Source organism: Labeo rohita, chromosome 21 (assembly GCF_022985175.1).
Source record: "Labeo rohita strain BAU-BD-2019 chromosome 21, IGBB_LRoh.1.0, whole genome shotgun sequence".
Classification (NCBI taxonomy): domain Eukaryota; kingdom Metazoa; phylum Chordata; class Actinopteri; order Cypriniformes; family Cyprinidae; genus Labeo; species Labeo rohita.
The window spans coordinates 2,157,679-2,177,441 of NC_066889.1; the positions used below are offsets into that span (position 1 = coordinate 2,157,679).

Genomic DNA, 19,763 nt, shown 5'->3' on the forward strand with positions numbered 1-19,763 from the left:
ATTAAATAACAATGTGAAAACTATAACTATGTAAAATATAAATATCTAATTGAAAATATTACCAAAAACTATAATAGTATCACAATGGTACTACAATAACACTTGTGTATATTTAGCATTTAGCATTAGCATTAAAAGATAAAATTTGCAGATTATAATGATACTGTACGACGATAATTATGAATAATAACACACTAGTTACCCTGTAATACACACAACATAATATGATCCAAAACCATTTGTTTTGACTTTCTGAATTATATATATATATATATATATATATATATATATATATTGTTTTTTGTTTGTTTTTTTCCTCAGAGGATGTTTAGTTTTTTAAGTCAATTTTTAAGTGAAAATGTAAAATAAAGGCATATTAAAAACCATACAAATGACAAAAACACAATATAACTTTAACTCAAATTAAACAACAGACAACAGAAAATATAAAATCTAATTTAAAATATGATCAAGAACTATAATAGTATTTCAGTGGTGCTACAATAACACTTGGGTATAATTATTTAATTTTAAAACATAAATATTGCAGATGATAATGAGATTGTACGACTATAATTATGAATAATAATATAATAACACACAACACAATATAATTGGAACCATTTGTTTTGACTTCCAGAATTGTGAATAAAAAAATATACATATATTATTATTAAGTTGGCTTGGGAAAGTCAACTCACTGATCTACTATTTAAGAATATTATCATTATTCTTCTTCTGAGCCAAATTTCGATATCTGTCTCCTCCTAGAGCTTTCAAGCTAGAACCACCAAACTCGGTCCAGACCTTCAGACTGGTCTGACTCGGTGTGCTGTATCTTTTCTAACTGATCCGGCTTACAGTTTTCGTAAACCAGACTATCAAAACCACCAAAAATCCCATAGACTTACATTGACGGAATGTTCAAATGAGCAACACTCTTCAAACTCCAACTGACAAAATTCAAATCTAAACTCCCAGAATCCCTTGAGCCTCAATCAAGCTTCCCTTCTATGTACTATTTCTAATCCATTTAGACTCATTTAAGCTTCCACTCTAATATTTCTAATATTTCTAATATTTCTAATCTATCTAGCTATCTAAATCATGCTAGCAACATGCTAGTAACATGCTAATTGTGTTAGCAACATGCTAATCATGTTAGAAACATGCTAGTAACATGCTAATCATGTTAGAAACATGCTAACAACATGCTAATCATGTTAGCAACATGCTAGTAACATGCTAATCATGCTAACAACATGTTAGTAACTTGGTAACAAGGCTAGCAACATGCTAGTTACATGATAATCATACTGGAAGCATGCTAACAACATGCTAGTAACATGCTAGTAACTTGTTAATCATGCTAGCAACATTAGCAATCATGTTAGAAACATGTTAACAAAATGTTAGTAACATGCTAATCGTGTTAGCAACATGCTAGTAACATGTTAATCATGATAGAAACATGCTAACAACATGATAATCATGCTACCAACATGCTAGTAACTTGCTAATCATGCTAGCAAAATGCTAGTAACATGCTAATCATGACAGAAAAATGCTAGCAATGTGCTAGTAACATGTTAATCATGCTAACAACATGCTAGTAACATGTTAATCATGCTAGCAACATGCTAGTTACATGCTAATCATATTAGAAACATGCTAACAACATGCTAGTATAATGCTAATTGTGATAGTAACATGATAACCATGTTAGAAACATGTTAGAAAACATGCTAGTAACTTGCTAATCATGCTGGCAACATGCTAGTAACATGCCAATCATGGTAACAACATGCTAATCATGCTATAAACATGTTAACAACAAGCTAGTAACATGTTAGACATGTTAGAAACATGCTAGTAACATGCTAATCATGTGCGCAACATGCTATCAACATGTTAATCAGGCTATAAACATGCTAGTGACTGGCTAATTATGCTAACAACAGTCTAGTAATTTTGCCAATTATGCTAACAACATGCTAATCATGCTCACAACATTGTAATCAGCCTATAAAAATACAAGCAACAAGCTAATCATGCTAAAACATATTAACAACATGTTAAATCTTGTAAGCAATGTGTTAAATCATGCTAGCTGCTTTCATACTTTTACAACTGCTTCAAACTTTCAGGCTAGGCTTTCTCAGGCCAACTTAAAGTTTGTTCTCAAACTTTACTCATCTAGTTATTATTATTATTCCGTAGGGGGTGTTTATGAAACTATAGAGAAAAAGCATTTATCTATGTGGACTGTAAATGTTTACATTAATAGACCATGCTTACCTTAATAGTCACCTTAATAGACTGTGTTGGCGGACAGACTAATTAAACAGAATTTAAAAAAATACAGACGAAGACTCTCCGAAGCTGTAGATGGCGCACTTTATTTTTCCAGGCTCGACATTAAACCGGACGACAGACTCGCACGATCGCATCCAAAATGGCGACTCCCATGCATAGATTGATCGCTCGAAGACAAGCGTGAGTTATTTTACACAATATACGAGTTTGGAGTGCATTTTTTACATTACATGTATAATGTATTCATTGTGTTAATTCGTCCTGTAGTCGTCTATATGAGTTTGTATTGTTTCAGTATCAAGTTTCAGGTCGTTTAGTTATGCTCCTACGGCTTTATCATCAAAACTCTCGCAAACGCGTATCTGTGATTTTTGTCTTGTTGTTCTGGCGAATTACTATGTGGCTTCTCGTTATTCCCACAGGGAGGCAAACAAACAACATGTTCGCTGTCAGAAATGTCTAGAATATGGACACTGGTCTTATGAGTGCACTGGGAAAAGAAAGTATCTTTATAGACCTTCCAGGACAGCGGAGTTGAAGAAAAAGCTAAAAGACAAGGAGAACAATCCTTCGGAAGATCTGGGGTAAGAAACACAACAAAGCACAACACATTCACATACATGTGTAGTCATTTTGAATGTATGAGTCGCTAATTTATAAACCAAGAGCCTACGATAATAACTCTTTTGTATATTACAAAGATTGCGAGTTCAGTAATCTCGTCTAGTTCTATTAGTATCGATTTTGTTGCAATTTAATTATGTTTTTAGACGGACAGCGACACCTAAAGGCGAAAGCGCAGAATGCAGAAGTGTACACTGCATGTATTGCTAGTATAGCAAAATAGACCACTTTATTCGTTTAGTTTGTCAGCCCTGCATTTTTAATTTCTTGTACGCTGTTTTGAGAAAAAAAAAGCCTGATATTACCTAATTTCACAATGGTGAGTTCAAAAATTTTCTTTCCCTCATTTTTGTTTATACATATAGTTTGGGATCAATCATATTAAAAAATAATAATAATAATTAAAAAAATAAATAAATAAAAATTTTATATATATATATATATACACACTACCGTTCAAAAGTTTGGGGTCAGTAAGACTTGTAATAGTCTTTAAAGAAGTCTCTTATGCTCATCAAGGCTGCATTTATTTGATTAAAATATAGAAAAAAACAGTAATATTGCAAAATGTTTTTACAATATAAAATAATGTTTTTTTATTTTAACATACTTTAAAATAGAATTTATTCCTGTGATGAATTTTATCAGCTGTTACTCCAGTCTTAAGTGTCACATGATCCTTCAGAAATCATTCTAATATGCGGATTTATTATTAGAATGATCAATGTTGGATAATATCAACAGCTGTGCTGCCATATATTTTTTGGAACCTGTAATTTTTTTTTTTCAGGATTCTTTCATGAATAACAAGTTTAAAAAGTACAGTGTTTATTCAAAATATAAATATTTTATAACAATGTAAATTATTTATTATTAACTTTTAATAAACTTTTAATTATTAACTTAATACATCCTTGGTGAATAAAAGTATTAATTTCCTAAAAAAAAAAAGAAACAGTAAAAATGTACTGACCCCAAACTTTTGAACGGTAGTGTATATATATATATATATACGGTATATAGTGTATATATATATATATATATATATATATATATATTATTATTATTATTATTATTATTATTATTATTATTATTTTATATTTATATTAAGAAGCACAGCTGTGTTTAACATTGATAATAAATCAGCATATTAGAATGATTTCTGAAGGATCATGTGACACTGAAGACTACAGTAATGATGCTGAAGATTCAAAAAATTTATTTTAAAGTACATTAAAAAAGAAAACTGATAGTTTTTTTAATATTATTTTTGATCAAATAAATGCAGCCTTGATGAGTAACTTCTTTAAAAAAAAATAATAAATAAATAAAAAATTTACAGATCCCAAATTTTGAACAACTCCGTGTGTGTGTACATCTCATTTGAAATCTTATCAAAATAACAAAAACAGTCAAAAAAGAAGTATTCAAAATGTGTCATTTAAATTCAAATTTGCGGGGAGTGGGAATATACTCCATTTATTCAACTTTAAGTTTATAAAAAAATCAATTTATGTGACTCTGAATGTAGTGAGACGCCCACAGATGTAGCAGAAAACATCTGGCTTGCATGTTTGCATTTTCCTCTGTCACTGCCTGTAATTCTGTCCATTTTTTTGGCATAAAGTAATGTTTTCAGAATTGTTCAGATGTGTGAAAATGGGCTGAGAACTGATCACAGGCTCAGATTCAGACAGGAATTGTGGCTTTGTGGTGTTTTTCTGCTTATTAAAGAAAAATGCAGCCTTTATCACCTTACAAATGCGTTGTTAAAAAAGTGTGACTTGCTTGAACAAAACATGCACTATTTTTGGAATCAACACCCCGAAATAAGTAGGAAACTAGTTTTGGATTTGATTCAGCAGATACGATGCAGGGCGGTGCTACTAGTCATGTTAAACGTCTGAAAACCTCACGTTTAAACTCTGCTTTCTTGACACTTTTTAGAGCTGGAATAATACCACGCGGTGAGAAAAAAGCAAAGAAGAAAAGGTGAGTCACTGACTTTTTGGGAACGCCAGTGTTATCTGTATAAACATGTTATGATTAACGCATGATTTATGCATAATATGCACTTTTATAAAGTGAAATTTCAGAGTGTTCTATCTATGTAATTACTTTGAGGGAACTGAGAAACTACTGTTTTTGTTGCATGCTGGTATAAATTTAATTAAATTGCACTTGTAATGTTTTGCACAAATATAAAGTTTATGGTATATTAGTATACGTATGTCAAAACAATAAATGAGTCAGATGCTTTGATCATACTCCTTGCATCTTTAAATTTATTATGATGATTTTTTTTCTAAATTATTTCAAAGTTTGAGCCCTATTTTTATTTTAGAAATATAATTACAAATGCATTTGAATTAAAGAAACGCTTGAATTATAGAATCTAGTGTTCTAATTGTTTATTTATACCGTAATGGCATATTATTAAGTAATAATGTTTATTAATAATTATTAATACTTTTCCATCACACCACTGGCCTGCAAAACCGTTATGCACAGATATATTTCCACATGAAAGAGGTGCAGAACAGAAGTGGAAAATGTCAGATTTTCAGTTCTTTTTTGGTTGTTCAAACTGCTGACATAACAGCTGATCTGTGCCACATGTGATGAACAAACGCAGATTTGTGCCACTGTGGTATAAAGTAGCACTTACAGCACATGCTGTTTTCTTTTAGGTCCTCCTCCAGTTCCAGCAGCAGCAGTAGTGATTCGTCCAGTTCTTCCAGCGACTCTTCCTCGGACAGCAGCGATTCCTCGAGCTCCTCATCCTCGTCTGAAGACAGCAGCAGTGACAGCGAAGACAGTTCCAGCCCTTCCTCCTCTTCCTCCTCATCTTCCTCCAGTTCTGACTCTGATTCCGATTCCTCAAGCAGTTCTGATCAAGGCCCGCCAAAGAAGAGAAAAAAGAAGAAATGAGCTTCCAGTTCATCTGATTCAAATACAGAACTCGTATCATATACATTGACAGTACAGAAAACACTCTGGTATTGAATATGTGAGAGGGAAGTCATGTATGTAAAGAAAATGAGAGGTGTATATTAATATTGTCATCATTCTTTTGTAAAATGTGAAAATCAAACATCCACTGTTACATTTACATAGTACAACTTTGTTTTCTCTCTATAGCGGAGTGCAGCCATGTCTCAAGCTGTTAAAATACTGCAATGATTTATTCATTCATACTAATACCATCTTTTTTTTTTTTTCATCTTTTTGATCATAAATTCTTTTTTTTTTAAAGAATGACAATTAAGAGGCTAAGGCATATTAACATGGTCTTAATTTTAAGATGGTCTTATGAAATAAACAGATTTCTTACAGAAAGAAATGTACCTATTGTGAGATATGATGTAAATGCGTAATTATCAGTATCAAATAATCTGTTGAAATTTAATCGCATCTAAAATTATTTTTGCTTACATATGTGTGTTAAATACATACATGTATGTGTGTGTATTTATATGTATGCATAAATATACACAGTGTAAGCGCACATCATCACGAATAATCTATTTGACATGTTTAATTTATTTATATATATTTAATCTATTTTATATATGAAATATATCTAATCTAAATTATATGCAAGTATAAATATATATACATATTTTTTAAAATACATACATGTGTATTTATATATGCATACTAAATACACTACACACACATAGCATGTAAATGTAAACTTTTATTTTGGATGTGATTAATCGTGATTAACCGTTTGACAGCCCTGTCATGTTTATACTGTAGTATATGCCATCTATAATAACGATTTAGTTATTGTGTCAAAGGAACATACAAGGAATTAATATTTGAGATATTTTGTGTATTTATATATATATATATATATATACATAAATATACACAGTACACGCACATATCATCGCGATTAATCTATTTGACAGCCCTAATGAAAACATTAAGAATTAGGGCTGTCAAATGATTAATCATAATTAATTACATCCAAAATAAAAGTTAATGTTTACTTATTATGTGTGTGTACTGTGTATATTTATTATGTATATATAAACACACACATACATGTATATATGACCATGGACCATAAAACCAGTCATAATTGTCAATTTTTTGAAATTGAGCTTTATACATCATCTGAAAGCTGAATAAATAAGCTTTCCATCGATGTATGGTTTGTTAGGATAGAACAATATTTGGTCGAGATACAACTATTTCAGTATATGGAATCTGAGGGTGGAAAAAATCTAAATATTGAGAAAATGGCCTTTGAAGTTGTCCAAATTAAGTTCTTTGCAATGCATATTACTCATCAAAAATTAAGTTTTGATATATTTACAGTAGGAAGTTGACAAAATATCTTCATGGAACATGATCTTTACTTAATTTCCTAATGATTTTTGGCATAAAAGAAAAATCTATAAATTTGACCCATACAATATATTTTTTGCTATTGCTACAAATATACCCCAGCGACTTAAGACTGGTTTTGTGGTCCAGGGTCACATATATTAAGGAAAAATATTTTTTTTATATATGAAATGTGTAAATTATATATACAAGTATAAATATATATACATGTATATATATATATATATATATATATATATATATATTAATATAATAATTGCAAAAAAAAAAAAAAAAAAAAAATTAAAATGAGGGCTGTCGAATCAATTAATTGTGATTAATCGCATCCAAAATAATTTTTTTTGGTTTGCATAATATATGTGTGTTATATATGCATGTATGTGTGTCTATTTATATGTACACGTAAATATACACAGTATACATATCATGTAAATTAAAACTTTTATTTTGGATGCGATTAATCTGTTTAACAGTCCTAATTAAGACGTTAAGAATTAGGGCTGTCAAACGATTAATCACAATAATTACATCCAAAATAAAAGTTAATGTTTAATTATTATGTGTGTGTACTGAGTATATTTATTATGTATATATATATGTATGTATATATTTATTTTTTTAAATATACACATTTCATGTGTGTGTGTTTCTATATACATAATAAATATCCACAGTACACACATATAGAAAATAAACAAACTTTTATTTTGGATTGATTATTCGCGATTAATCGTTTGACAGCCCTATGTTTATACTGTAGTTTATACAGTTTGTAATAACGATTTAGTTATTGTGTCGAAGGGAACGTACAGGGAAATAGTATTTGAGAAATCACTAAGTAGCAGTCGATTATTATTTTTGATTAATAAAAAAACGCACGTTTCATTGTTGAGCAGCAGCAACAATTAAAAGTAAACTCTGCATAAAGGTTTTTAGACACAGTAGAAACTGAAATCGTTAAAAAGTGCTGAGGTGTCTACGAACGGCTAAAAACGCTGTCTAGATAGTCTGCACTCTGGATTTGAGACGCAGCCCCTCTCTGAGAGGACGTGCTCGTCACGTGACTAGGTTAGTTTACGAAGCCGAAATCAGCCAGAGACGCGATGATCTCCTAAAAATGATCGTGATCTGCTGGAAAAATCTGTCCGACACAACCATGACGAGCAGACGACCATCGGCGGTATGGCTCACTTAAACGAGCTGCGTCTTGTAGAGCATTTACGTGTTTCTTGTTGGTGGGTGACACATTTATTGGGACGCTACAGCAAATCAGTGTGGAAGCGGACAGAGACAAAGGGAAAGGCTTTCATAGCTAGAATGCTTCGGGCCTAAGAAGCCAAGAGGTAAGTGGGCCATAAATGGGGCGATTACATAATAGAAAAGATTCACGCTTACGCACATACAGTAACATCCGATCCTTTATTCATGAGAACAATTGTAACAAGTTGTTAACGAAGCAGAGCTCGCGCTGTGTTAAAGTGTTTCGCCAACATGCGAGCTGTCCAATCCTGAACACTCGCTCATATGCCATCGACAAAGCATTCCTAGAAACGTCCTTTTATTCTTTGTATAATCAATTTTCGATCAGAATTCATCGTGGCCAGTTCGTGATTGCAAACGCATCATGAGAGACTCCCGTGTATCACATCTATCAGATGTAGCAACGCTGTAAGATGCAGTTTTTGGCACTTTCATTACTAGAAACGGGCTTTTACGTAATTTCAGTTTATTCAACTTTTTGTAAATTCAGTTCGCGGATTTTTCCATCTACACATCGTTAAATGCTAATGGGAGAGTCACGTAAACACACTAATTTCTCTCAAAATACGATTATTATTAATCATAAATAAAAATAATATTGTTATATTCTGTTCACTTGTTACGTTTTTTGACTGTGACGTTAGTGCTTCAAACGACGGACGTCACTGCGTAACAATGTTTCACCTTCCGCTGAAGTAGTTTGGCGTCACCAACTTGACAAAATGTAAACACGGTCCAAACAGCGGTAGCATTACGAGATTGTTTCATATATAATCTCCGTTCAGGTGTTGTTGTGCATACTAAGTCACTAGCTGAATTAGTCATGTTATGTGGGATTAACTGAGTAATATAGAGTTGTTTAGGTGTGACTATATTTGAGAGTGTTTGAACACTTGACTTGACATTTGTCAGTGTTCTTTATTCTTTGCATGTTTTTTTTGATGTACCATCTTTGGTACTTCCTCCATGTACTTTTAAGGGCAAACCTATTGCATTATCCATGTTTGGAGGCCATTTTAAATAAGTAGCTACAGCAGGAACAAGTTCGGAGCTGCATACTACTCCATACTGTGGTAGAAAGTAGATATGCTCTGCATATTATGCAAATGTTCTTTTTGCACTGAATACTCGGATTGCTTGCTACATTTGTAATGTATTCCAGTTTCTCCTGCTGCCCTGCAAAGTCTACTTCTTAGGGTGTTTGTCTTAGTGATTAGAAGGTGTGTATTCTCAGTCCGAAGTGCAACGCAAGAATGCATCAGAATCTTCAGTGCTACACAAAGTTTTGAGAAAGCATGCTAAAAAATTGGGTGAGAATGAACGTTCATGTTGGTAGTGGTTTCTAGGTTGTTGTATGCAAGTATACAAAAATGCACGAGATAGCCCTTTGAGTTATAATATTAATCAGTGCAAATGTTTTCAACATTAATAATAAATTAGGATATTAAAATGATTTCTGAAGGATCATGCGACACTAAAGACTGGAGTAATGATGCTGAAAATTCAGTTTTGCATCACAGGAGTAAAATATATTTAATTATAATATAATTATAATTGTATATTAGAAAAAGAAAACCATATTTAAAATTGCATTATTTAAAAAAAATAAAAAAATATATATATAAATGTTTTGTAATGGTGTGATTCTCCTGATTCAAACAGTGTTTTTTTTTTTTTTTTTTTTTTTTTAAATCTATATGGGTGAAAATACTTCCAGAACCAGGGCCGCTAAGAAGTAAAATCCTCCATTACTTTTATCTTATTTTTCTTGATTCATTATTGTTAAATGTTAGCACATTTTTACACAGTCTTGATTAAAAATGGAACATTTCTGCTGGATTCCACTTTCAGAAATAATATAGTTTCACACAAACTTTTGAAGTATATACTGTGCAGTATGCCATCCAATCATTAGCCAGCATGTTGCTTAAATTCACTGCGTAGTTTCCCAACTGACTCGTGCAGATCCGCAGGCACCCGGCACTGATGTAAATCTTGAGCTGGGACAGACCTTGTGCTGCTTATGTAACCAAACTAAACACGCACACGTTCCCGCTGTCTCTGACTCCTGTCCTGAACGTCGTCGCCAGAAGATGTGCACGCAGAGGAGAGCACGATGTTCATTGATAAGCCAGTGACAAAAGGTGTATTGTTGAGCTCGACACAGCTTGTGTATAAATACCGTTATGGGTCTTGACTCTCTGCAGGGCTTCCTGTTTCAGTTGTGGTGCGTGGCTTGACCATTTCCTCTGTCTGTGTTTATGACAAGAAAGAATGTGGTTGACACCTCGCAATGTTTTGTCAATGTCAGCTTCTACAGCATGTTGGGATCGAACAGGTTGTACTACAAGTTCCTTTAGTTTTAAGAACCGCTTTTGTTGTTGTTATTATTTGCAGCTTCGACAGCTGGATGAGGTCAGATGAGCTGAAAGCATTCTTTTACTGCAGTAAATTCCCAGTTTGTAAAAGGAGCAAAAGCCTGTTTTCCAAGATACAATTGACCATTCTTATTGCTGTGCCTGAGGCCTGTGAGTTTCCTGTGCATATAATATGGAAAGTTTTACAGATGATTGAGTTACAGTTACAGGGGTCATGCATAGAGAAATCAACATTCTTTGATCTTTTAACACAAGAGGTCATTTACTTGAAAACATACTGTGCAAACTCATAGCTGAGTTTTTATTTATTTTTTTGTTCTTTATGCACAAGCCCTGTTCATTCATAAAGTCTTTACTGGTATATTACCGTTAAGAGATCATGTGTGAACCGATCCTTTCCAAAAAAATACCAGTACGTTTGTTCTGACAATAACATTACTAGCAAAATACCGGTAATGAAGAACGAGATTACCAGTATGAGCATGAATGATTTCACAGTGCACTGACATAAGACACCTACTCTTGATCAATCGTAACTAGGGCTGTCACTAACAATTATTTCGATAATCGAGTAATGTCAGTTATTCTGACGATTAATTGAGTAATTAATTGAGATAATATAATATTAAGGTGCGTTCACGCCATGTCGGAATTCCCGTAATTACGAGATTCCAACTTGTAAAAAGCATTCACGTCCTCGTAGAACTTGCAATTACAACTTGTGAACTAGGAGTCTTCTGAGAGCTACGACTTGTACCACATGACCACTGTACCACCTGACCATCGTAGGCTCTGTTTAGGCGTTGATAGTGTTGCCATAGAAAATCATAATACCGAGTCTGAGGACGTGAACAGCTCCGAGTAGAACGTCACATGTTGTCATCTCGAATTTACGGTAATTCCGATATGGCATGAACGCAGCATTATATTTTTATATATATATAAAATAAATATAAATTACTCAATTAATCATCAGAATAATTGACAGATTACTCGCTTATTGAAATAATTAGTAATAAAAATAGAGCAAAGTGAACAATAGCCTTTAAAATGACTTAAAATACATATGGCAATAATAATTAGTATTCAAAGTATCAAAAGCAAGTAATCATATGGTTTTACTGAACAAAACTGTTAAAATACAAAATAGAGCTAGTGCACATTATGCATTATAACAAATGTAGAGGGCACCAACGCCCTGACCAGAGGTTGCGCTAGACTTTTTGACGGACAGGGTCATAAAAATTCTGTCATAATCTATTATTAACTCTTTCTTACTCTTTATTGCACAATGTAATCTGTTTAATATTGATTTAGCATCATTTAATTCAAATGTCCACTCATTCTTTAATATTTGGACATTTCTTTTTCTTTATGATAGAAAAGCTACAGCCACTGTAATTTCTTGAATATGTGAACATCAAAACATGTAATCGTAGAGTGAGGGTTTAAACTTTTATTTTGAAATCGTGATGAACAGTTTTAGAAAGATAATAATGTTTTCTCCTGTGTTTGTATAGGTTTATAAATGATTTACTTTACAAATCTGATAAAATAGCATATGTTGCGTTCCCAGTTGAATGTTATAATAAATTCAAACTCATCGTAATACACTGTAAAACAAAACAAAACAAAAAACTTAAAATAAAGTTGTTGTTTGTTAGTGCTGCCTTAATTTTAAGTTTACTCAACTCAAATATCCAGGTTTTCATGTAGTACAACTTAACATTTCATGTTGACTAAACTTAAAATTTTAAGGCAGCACGAACACTTAAAGTTGAAACTTTTTTTTTTTAAGTTTTTTTTTTTTTTTTTTTTGCAGTGTATGCAGGGATGGAGTTTGAGACGCTCCACACATGTAAATGATAACAGTTCATGTAGCAGCGTTTACTGTGAGCGGAGCTGCTCTGAGATGCACGTATGTAACCTGTAAATCATTAAAGCACGTATTAATTGAATAGTAGTGTTTGTGAATCATTGCAGCCCTAATCATAAAATTCTGATACCAGTGATGCATTTACACCGTGCTATTTACGGAAGTTGAAGAAAAGTCAACTAAGATGTCTCTGGGCCAAAATCAGCTCAATAAATGTGAATATTTGACAAAAAAAAAATGAAAATTTCAACAAAAACACTAGCAGCGTTTAACCTTCCGTGTTTACAAACACAACACCACGAGGTGTAGCCATTTAGAGGTTGTTTCTGGTTAATGATGTCACAGAATTTACAGGTATTTTGAAACTGATGTGTGAATTGTGCTTTACCGGTAAACAAGACGGAACGTCTTTGCCTGTGTGAACAGCGCATTTTTGTATTTACCAGTAAAGCCATTTTAGTAATTTTACGGCAATTTACTGGTGTGAAAGAGGCTATTATCATATTATCATATGTATATTTAATAAAGATGCAGTGGCGAACTCGATATATCGCAGCATAGTTTAAATTAGTTATTTCTGTTGTTCACACATGATTTGACAAAGTTTTTGTTTTATTTATTTATTTATTTTTTTTGCGTCAAATTAGATATTTATTAGACGTTTATTAGATATTCAAACCCTTGTATAAAATGTGTGTTTGCTGAATGCCGATTATTAGACAGAACTGTTAAATAAATGTCTATGCTGAGACATTAGGCCTGTTTTCAACACTTAATGGCCAAACAGAATAACTTAATGGCTGATGACGATATTAAAAAAATAGTAGTTTTTAAGGTGTTTAACGTCTTAGTTTGCATTAGGCCTAAGGCTTGACATTGTTTTGTTTACTTTTAAGTTTACTGTATAGACTACTGTTCAAAGTGTTATTGAAGTTGACAAATTATGCAACTTTGGAAAAGTCGGAGTGTAGCGACAATCTCCAGTCTCAGTTCTGTGATCATAAAGCAGTATTGCTATAATAATTTGTGTCAGGAGTGCAAATAAAAATGTGCAAAAGCAAAACTTCATACCTTTAGTATGTAATAGCTATTGCAAGATGAATCCATTGTGTCACACTTGGCTAAACGGTTTATGAAAAGGAAGTGAGAAACACTCTATTTAGTACACAAATGTGTTTAATCCAAGAAATATTTTTATGTTCTTTATTACTTACATCAGAGTTTGCTCTGGAAGATTTACCCTCTAACATCATTCGCCAAGACATTATGCAATCAGAACATTTTTTTAACCATAAGTAATCTTGCTTTAACAAAAGTGGGTGGGGGGGGTTTGAGAGAAAGAGATTTTTTTTGCTGTATATTGCCAGGCGTTGGCTTTGTGGAAAATTTGTCATGTACAGAACATTTACTAATGAGAATACAGTTCCAACAGCATTTATTTTCAGCATATTTTCCCCTCATTCTGCACTGGACCATTCACCAGTGACTTTTTATTGATGTTTTTAAATGAAAAAACACCTTTAACATCATAGTTTATAATCATTTTAAAATTTAAAAATGTGGTAGAATTAAAACAGAAACACATTGATTTGTTGTTTTTTTAAGTCTAGTTATAACATCATGAAATTACGTCAAGTAAAGTTTGATCCATCAGTACACAAAAATTGCTTTATTTTGAAAGGATGTTGAGTTAGTGAACTCATTCTGTGAAGGATTTGTCAAGCCAGTTTAAACAATTAGTGTAAATGAATCATCGTTCTTGAATTCGACTACACCGGCGCTGTGTTGGTTTTAGCGTGTGGCACGTGAGGACAGAACAACAGAATCAAAGGGCGTCCACTGTTTTAGTTTTCTCTCTCATTAAATTCAGACTGGAAAGTTGTGTTTATCAGTATAATTGAAGGACGATGCATTTTTATGCCGTGCCAGTGGAGACGGTCAGTTTTAAACAACATATTGCCCAGATTTCTTTCATGTTATGGTTCACTATCAAAATTAGATTAGGTTTGCTGTGGAACAATTGTCATTTACAAAATCACCCCCCTTTTGGTGTGAGTTTTCCCACTTTTTTCCATCCACAGCATTCTTCAGAAACGCAGACTAAAAAAAAAATCAGCACATGCACCAGGCTCTGGGTTGGTTGCTTTGTGTGCGTGACTCTGGCACACACCCTGAGCATACAATCCTGAGAGATATCGTCATATATAAAGTCAAGAAATGTCTGGCCGGCTGTTCACTTAACACCAATTCACAAATTCAGTGTGGAATTGAATAAATATGGAAGGGCAGGTACGTTCTGTAAAACGGTGTTAATTTTTTACAGTTGAGTGCAAAGGGCTCTTTAAAGAAGTTAATATTGCACAGATGCAAGCGTGTGTGGGGGTGTGTGGTTTATTGCAATGCAAGTAGCATTGTTTTTAAAGTCAGCTTTAAAAATGTGTTGTTATCTATAGTAATACGTTAGTGTTCAATCTGACATAAGTGCTATATTGTCTCTATGCTTTGAACTTTATACATTTAAGACAAGCTCTTTTTTTCAGGCATAATAATAATTAATGAAATTGGGGTACATTACATATACATTTATTCATTTAGCAGGCTAGAATGTTGTCCAGAACTAAGGAAAATATTGCTTTACTGCAACTAAAATGTGAAAGAGATCTCTCAACTGCTTTAATGTATTTGCATTTTAACAAAGGAAATGAAAAACGTACAATTTGGTTATACCCTTAAAATTTTATTTGCATGTTACATAACCGTGCATGTCCTCATTTAAAAGTTTAAAGGGGTCATCGGATCCTAAGTTCACTTTTTCATGTTGTTTGAACATTAATGTGTGTTGGCAGTGTATGTACAAATCTACCCTATAATGATAAAAATCCATGCAGTGGTTTTTAATTAATCTGTAAAAATAATATCCCCTTTTTCAAATCGAGCCGTTCTCAGATGCCTGTCGTTGTGCTGTCACGCCCACAATAGTTGATTGACATGAGCTCTTACCTTAGATCAGCTGTCACAGTCCAGTAACTTTCATTGTTTCGATGCCGGAGCAGGGATGTAAGTTAGACAAGAATATCTCAGATTGAGCGATTGAGGTGTTGTGTTGCTGGATGTAATAATGAGCATAGTGGTCGTCATTTACTCCCGACATCTGAGCCGCTGAAGATGCAGTGGATTACATTTGTTTGTGAAGGGAATGCGCCTCCCGATCTACATATATCTGTCTATGTTCGCGCAAATCATTCATGATCCAGCTTCACTTACAGCAGAAGTGTGTATAAGCGTTTTTTATGAATCTTTGCGATCGCCTTTCCTTATAACGTGGTAGTTAGGAAGTTTAGCGGCTAAAGTAAACAAGATCGTCATTCCACAGCGAGAAGAGAGGGGCGGGGTGAACAGAGCTCATTTGCATTTAAAGCAACAACCCCTTAGAATGAGATGATTTTTGCAGAGCTGATTTTGACAAGGTAAAAAGGGTGTTGTTTTACAAAATCATTGAGAATTTTTAATCAAAGTATATTAGAGACTTTTCATTAAGACCATAAAGAATCATTTCAACTTGTGGAAAATGGGCATCCGATGACCCCTTTAAGGATCTTGTTAACCTCACTGGAGAAGATGTTGGACGCCTGAGGCGTTTTGATTTACCTTCTTAAAGTAATCAGTGCTCAGATTGACAAGCAAAAATGGTCCATTTACCTCTTTCAGTACTGTAACAATGTATGAAGTCACATTCCAACCCAGCAGCGTTCTGTTGGTCAGCATGGATTAGTAATAATGAGCAGTTCACCAATTGTGTGGGGAAATCATTCACCCTCACGTGAAATTACCTATCACATGGATTCCTATTGAAATGACTGGATTCTGCTAATGGAAATTTACTAAACAGCCATAAATGTGACTGCACTTTAAGCTGTTCAGTGATAAATAGGATATAAAAATATAAAAGTCACAATGGTGCTGCCAGCAATATAAAATTAAGAACCACATGAATTTAATTCTTTTTTTTTTTTTTTTTTAGATTGTTTTAATGCCATTAAGTTGTCAAAGACATCAGACTAGTGTCAACCTATGACTTGTACAAGTGTATGAGAGTTCAGATATGCTATTAACGTCTCAAAAATAATTATCAGTGTCTGAGTCATGTTCTAGTTAAAAAAAAAAATAATAATAATAATAATTTTTGTTTTAACACAATAACATAAGAAGGACAATCATATAGATTTATGAGAAGGGGTCAAAGGTCTTTTTTTTAATAGTTGATGTATTTTTATGCTCCATCCTAAAATGTTTATTTAGGTGTTTCATGGCATTGAATTAACAACAGGGTGAAGAATTAACATTTAAAAAACTTTGTAAAAAAATTATAGTCATTTTTATTTATTTATATATTGTATACAACAGATTGTTTCAAAGCTGCTTTACAGTATTAAATAGGAAAATAGTGTGTTGATAATGCAAAATTATACTTGACTAACAAGAGACAGCTCATATCTGCCTATTTTAGGATACATATTTGAAGGCTAATTACCATCAACCCACTTGGTTTAGTAAAGTGTCTTTGTCTCTTTGTTCACATATTTTTTTTCCCCTAGCGTTATGATTTTCCCCCTAGAATTATACTAAGTCACTATGTAAAATTAAATGGTTTCAGTTGAACTTCTTCAAACATTTGTTCCTATCATTTCAGTGTGTAATGACATGATGCTATTTTCAAAATAAAAGGTTTGGCATGAAAATAAGTTTGTAGAAGGTTAAATACCATTACCAGTAGCCTATATGTTCTTGTTTTATTTGCGTTGAATCTATTTAAAGGTATAGCTCACCCAAAAATGAAAATTACCCTATGATTTACAAGCCCTTGAGCCATCCTAGGCATATATGACTTTTTTTCTTTCAGATGAATGCAATAGGAGTTATATTAAAAAAATGTCCTGGCTTTTCCAAGCCCTATGATGGCAGTGAATGAGTGTTAAGATTTTTAAGCCCATAAAAGCACATCCATCCATCATGAAAGTACTCCACGTAGGCAGTCTTATGTTTTGCTCTCTGATTAAATATGGATATTTACTTACACAAACGCTTCACTTTGCTTCAGAAGGCTTTTATTTATCCCCCGGAACCATGCAGAGCACTTTTATGATGGATAGACGCACTTTTTTGGGCTTGAAAATCTCAACACCCATTCACTGCCATTATAAAACTTGGAAGAAACAGGAATTTTTTTTTTAATATAACTGTGTTTGCCTGAAAGAAGAAAGCTGTATACACCTAGGATGGCTTGAGGGTGAGTAAATCATTTTCATTCTTAATTTCTCTTTAATAGCAATTATTTATTTTAGAGCAAAAACATATAGATATATAAGCTATATTTTCCAGTGGTTTAGAGCTCACTTGTTGTAATCACTTCATTCACACTTTAATTTAGAAGCCAATTCTCACTTTTAATTAACTGTTAACGTGTATTTCGCCTCATTAAACACCTAATTTGCTGCTTATTAATAGTTAGTAAAGTAGGTGTAGTAAAGTAAGGGATCTATAATATGCTCATTAATAAGTGCTAACAAACAGCCGATATGCTAGTAATATGCATGTTAACAACAGCTAGTTAACAGTGAGAACTGGTCCCTGCACTACAAGTGTTACTGTGACTTCAAAATCCTACATTTTCTAGAGTTTTTGATGACATGAAATAGATCAAAGTGCAAGCTATTTTTATAACACCAGGGGCCCGTTGCATAAACTGCTTAGACTGAAAAGTTAGTATGGTAAGACTGCTCATGGATGGCGTAATTCACAAAGCAAGACTGATTAATATTTGCCTATCTGGTAGTTGGTCATACCAAAGTCACAGACTTAACATACTAGCTATGTTTATGCCAGACAGAATTGTTTTCGGTGATTCCTATATTGCATCTAATTGCCTCATCACCACCTGGGTTTACAAATGTTTTTGACGTGCTTTCCCTGTGGACTCTGAGAAAAGCTGCATCTGGCCCTTTAAGGAAACTGACGTTGATGATGTTGGCTCAGGCCCAAGTGGGGGAGGGCACGTGTTTACTGAGAGACGGCAGCTGATTGGCTCCTGCGACTCTTAACATCACAGAGGGGAGTGACTCACTGGCATAAAATAACATGTCCTTATAAGGGCGCTGGTGGACTGCACCATTCTCCACAGCACACAGAGGGGTGTTTGCTCAGCGAAAATATTTATGTAGATAACTTGTATCTTCGTGTGGATGTAATATTGATAATGTAGAAGGATGAGTTGTTTTAATAGTGTAGGCTTATGTGAAATAAGCATGGTATGTTATACGTTTTTTCATTTGATGGTCCAATGGTTACTAAGATTTGTAGATTTGGTCTAGAGCATCTAGCAGTCCTCACCTGTATGTTGTAGCCGTGTCTCCTCTGTTTAGCGCAGTGGTTCGTTCCGCAGACAGACTGTAACCTCCCCTCCCTGAGTCAGATTTATCTCAACTCCCAGGAAATACAGCAGCGACGATTGAAGTGTGAAAGCTGCCGATCAACAAACTATGCCTGAAAGTGGACGCTATTAAACAAGAGGGAGCAGTAACTGGGAAGAAGCATCGAGTTGTCTGGAATTTTCTCCCTCAGTCCTCTTCCAATGGTTCATTGGTTGAGGCCATGGCCTCTCAGTCAGGGTAAGCACTAGCACCAGCCATGTTTTCAGTGAGTAACTCCTGTAGTAGTCACGGCAAAGTTTTAGGCCTCCTCGCAGTCATTTGCATACCGTTCTTCTTTTATGTCTCTTGATTAGTTTTATTTCACAGATTTTAATGCCAAACTGAATCTTGTCTTTTAAGTTAGTCTTGAAATGAGCAGTGCACTGTAACAGCTTTGCCAAAGAGTTAGAATATTCTAGACAGGCCGGACAGATCATAATCTGGATTATGTTACTGTCTGAAGCACCTTAGAATATGTGGATA

General features: G+C 33.5%; 2 protein-coding genes across 6 annotated transcripts in view; both read left to right on the top strand.

Moving 5' to 3' along the window:
• The first annotated feature begins 2,391 nt into the window (after nucleotides 1–2,391).
• Nucleotides 2,392–7,084, top strand: zcchc10 (zinc finger, CCHC domain containing 10). The gene is made up of 4 exons (XM_051092868.1): nucleotides 2,392–2,496; nucleotides 2,739–2,900; nucleotides 4,888–4,932; nucleotides 5,631–7,084. Exons 1-4 carry the CDS (start codon nucleotides 2,456–2,458, stop codon nucleotides 5,869–5,871), a joined length of 489 nt encoding a protein of 162 aa, XP_050948825.1. The 5' UTR covers nucleotides 2,392–2,455; the 3' UTR covers nucleotides 5,872–7,084.
• Nucleotides 7,085–8,364: 1,280 nt separating this feature from the next.
• Nucleotides 8,365–19,763, top strand: part of aff4 (AF4/FMR2 family, member 4) — a 38,015-nt gene continuing 26,616 nt past the window's right edge. For 2 of the 5 annotated variants that reach the window (XM_051092631.1, XM_051092629.1), the window contains exon 1: nucleotides 8,365–8,642. Coding sequence is in view for 2 of the 5 variants with exons in the window: in XM_051092626.1 (XP_050948583.1) it covers nucleotides 12,800–12,855 (56 nt within the window). In the remaining 3 variants the exon portion in view is untranslated. Of the gene's footprint in view, nucleotides 8,643–12,759; nucleotides 12,856–19,076; nucleotides 19,479–19,763 lie in introns of those variants that run through there. The other 3 variants (XM_051092626.1, XM_051092630.1, XM_051092628.1) reach the window with 3 other exon arrangements.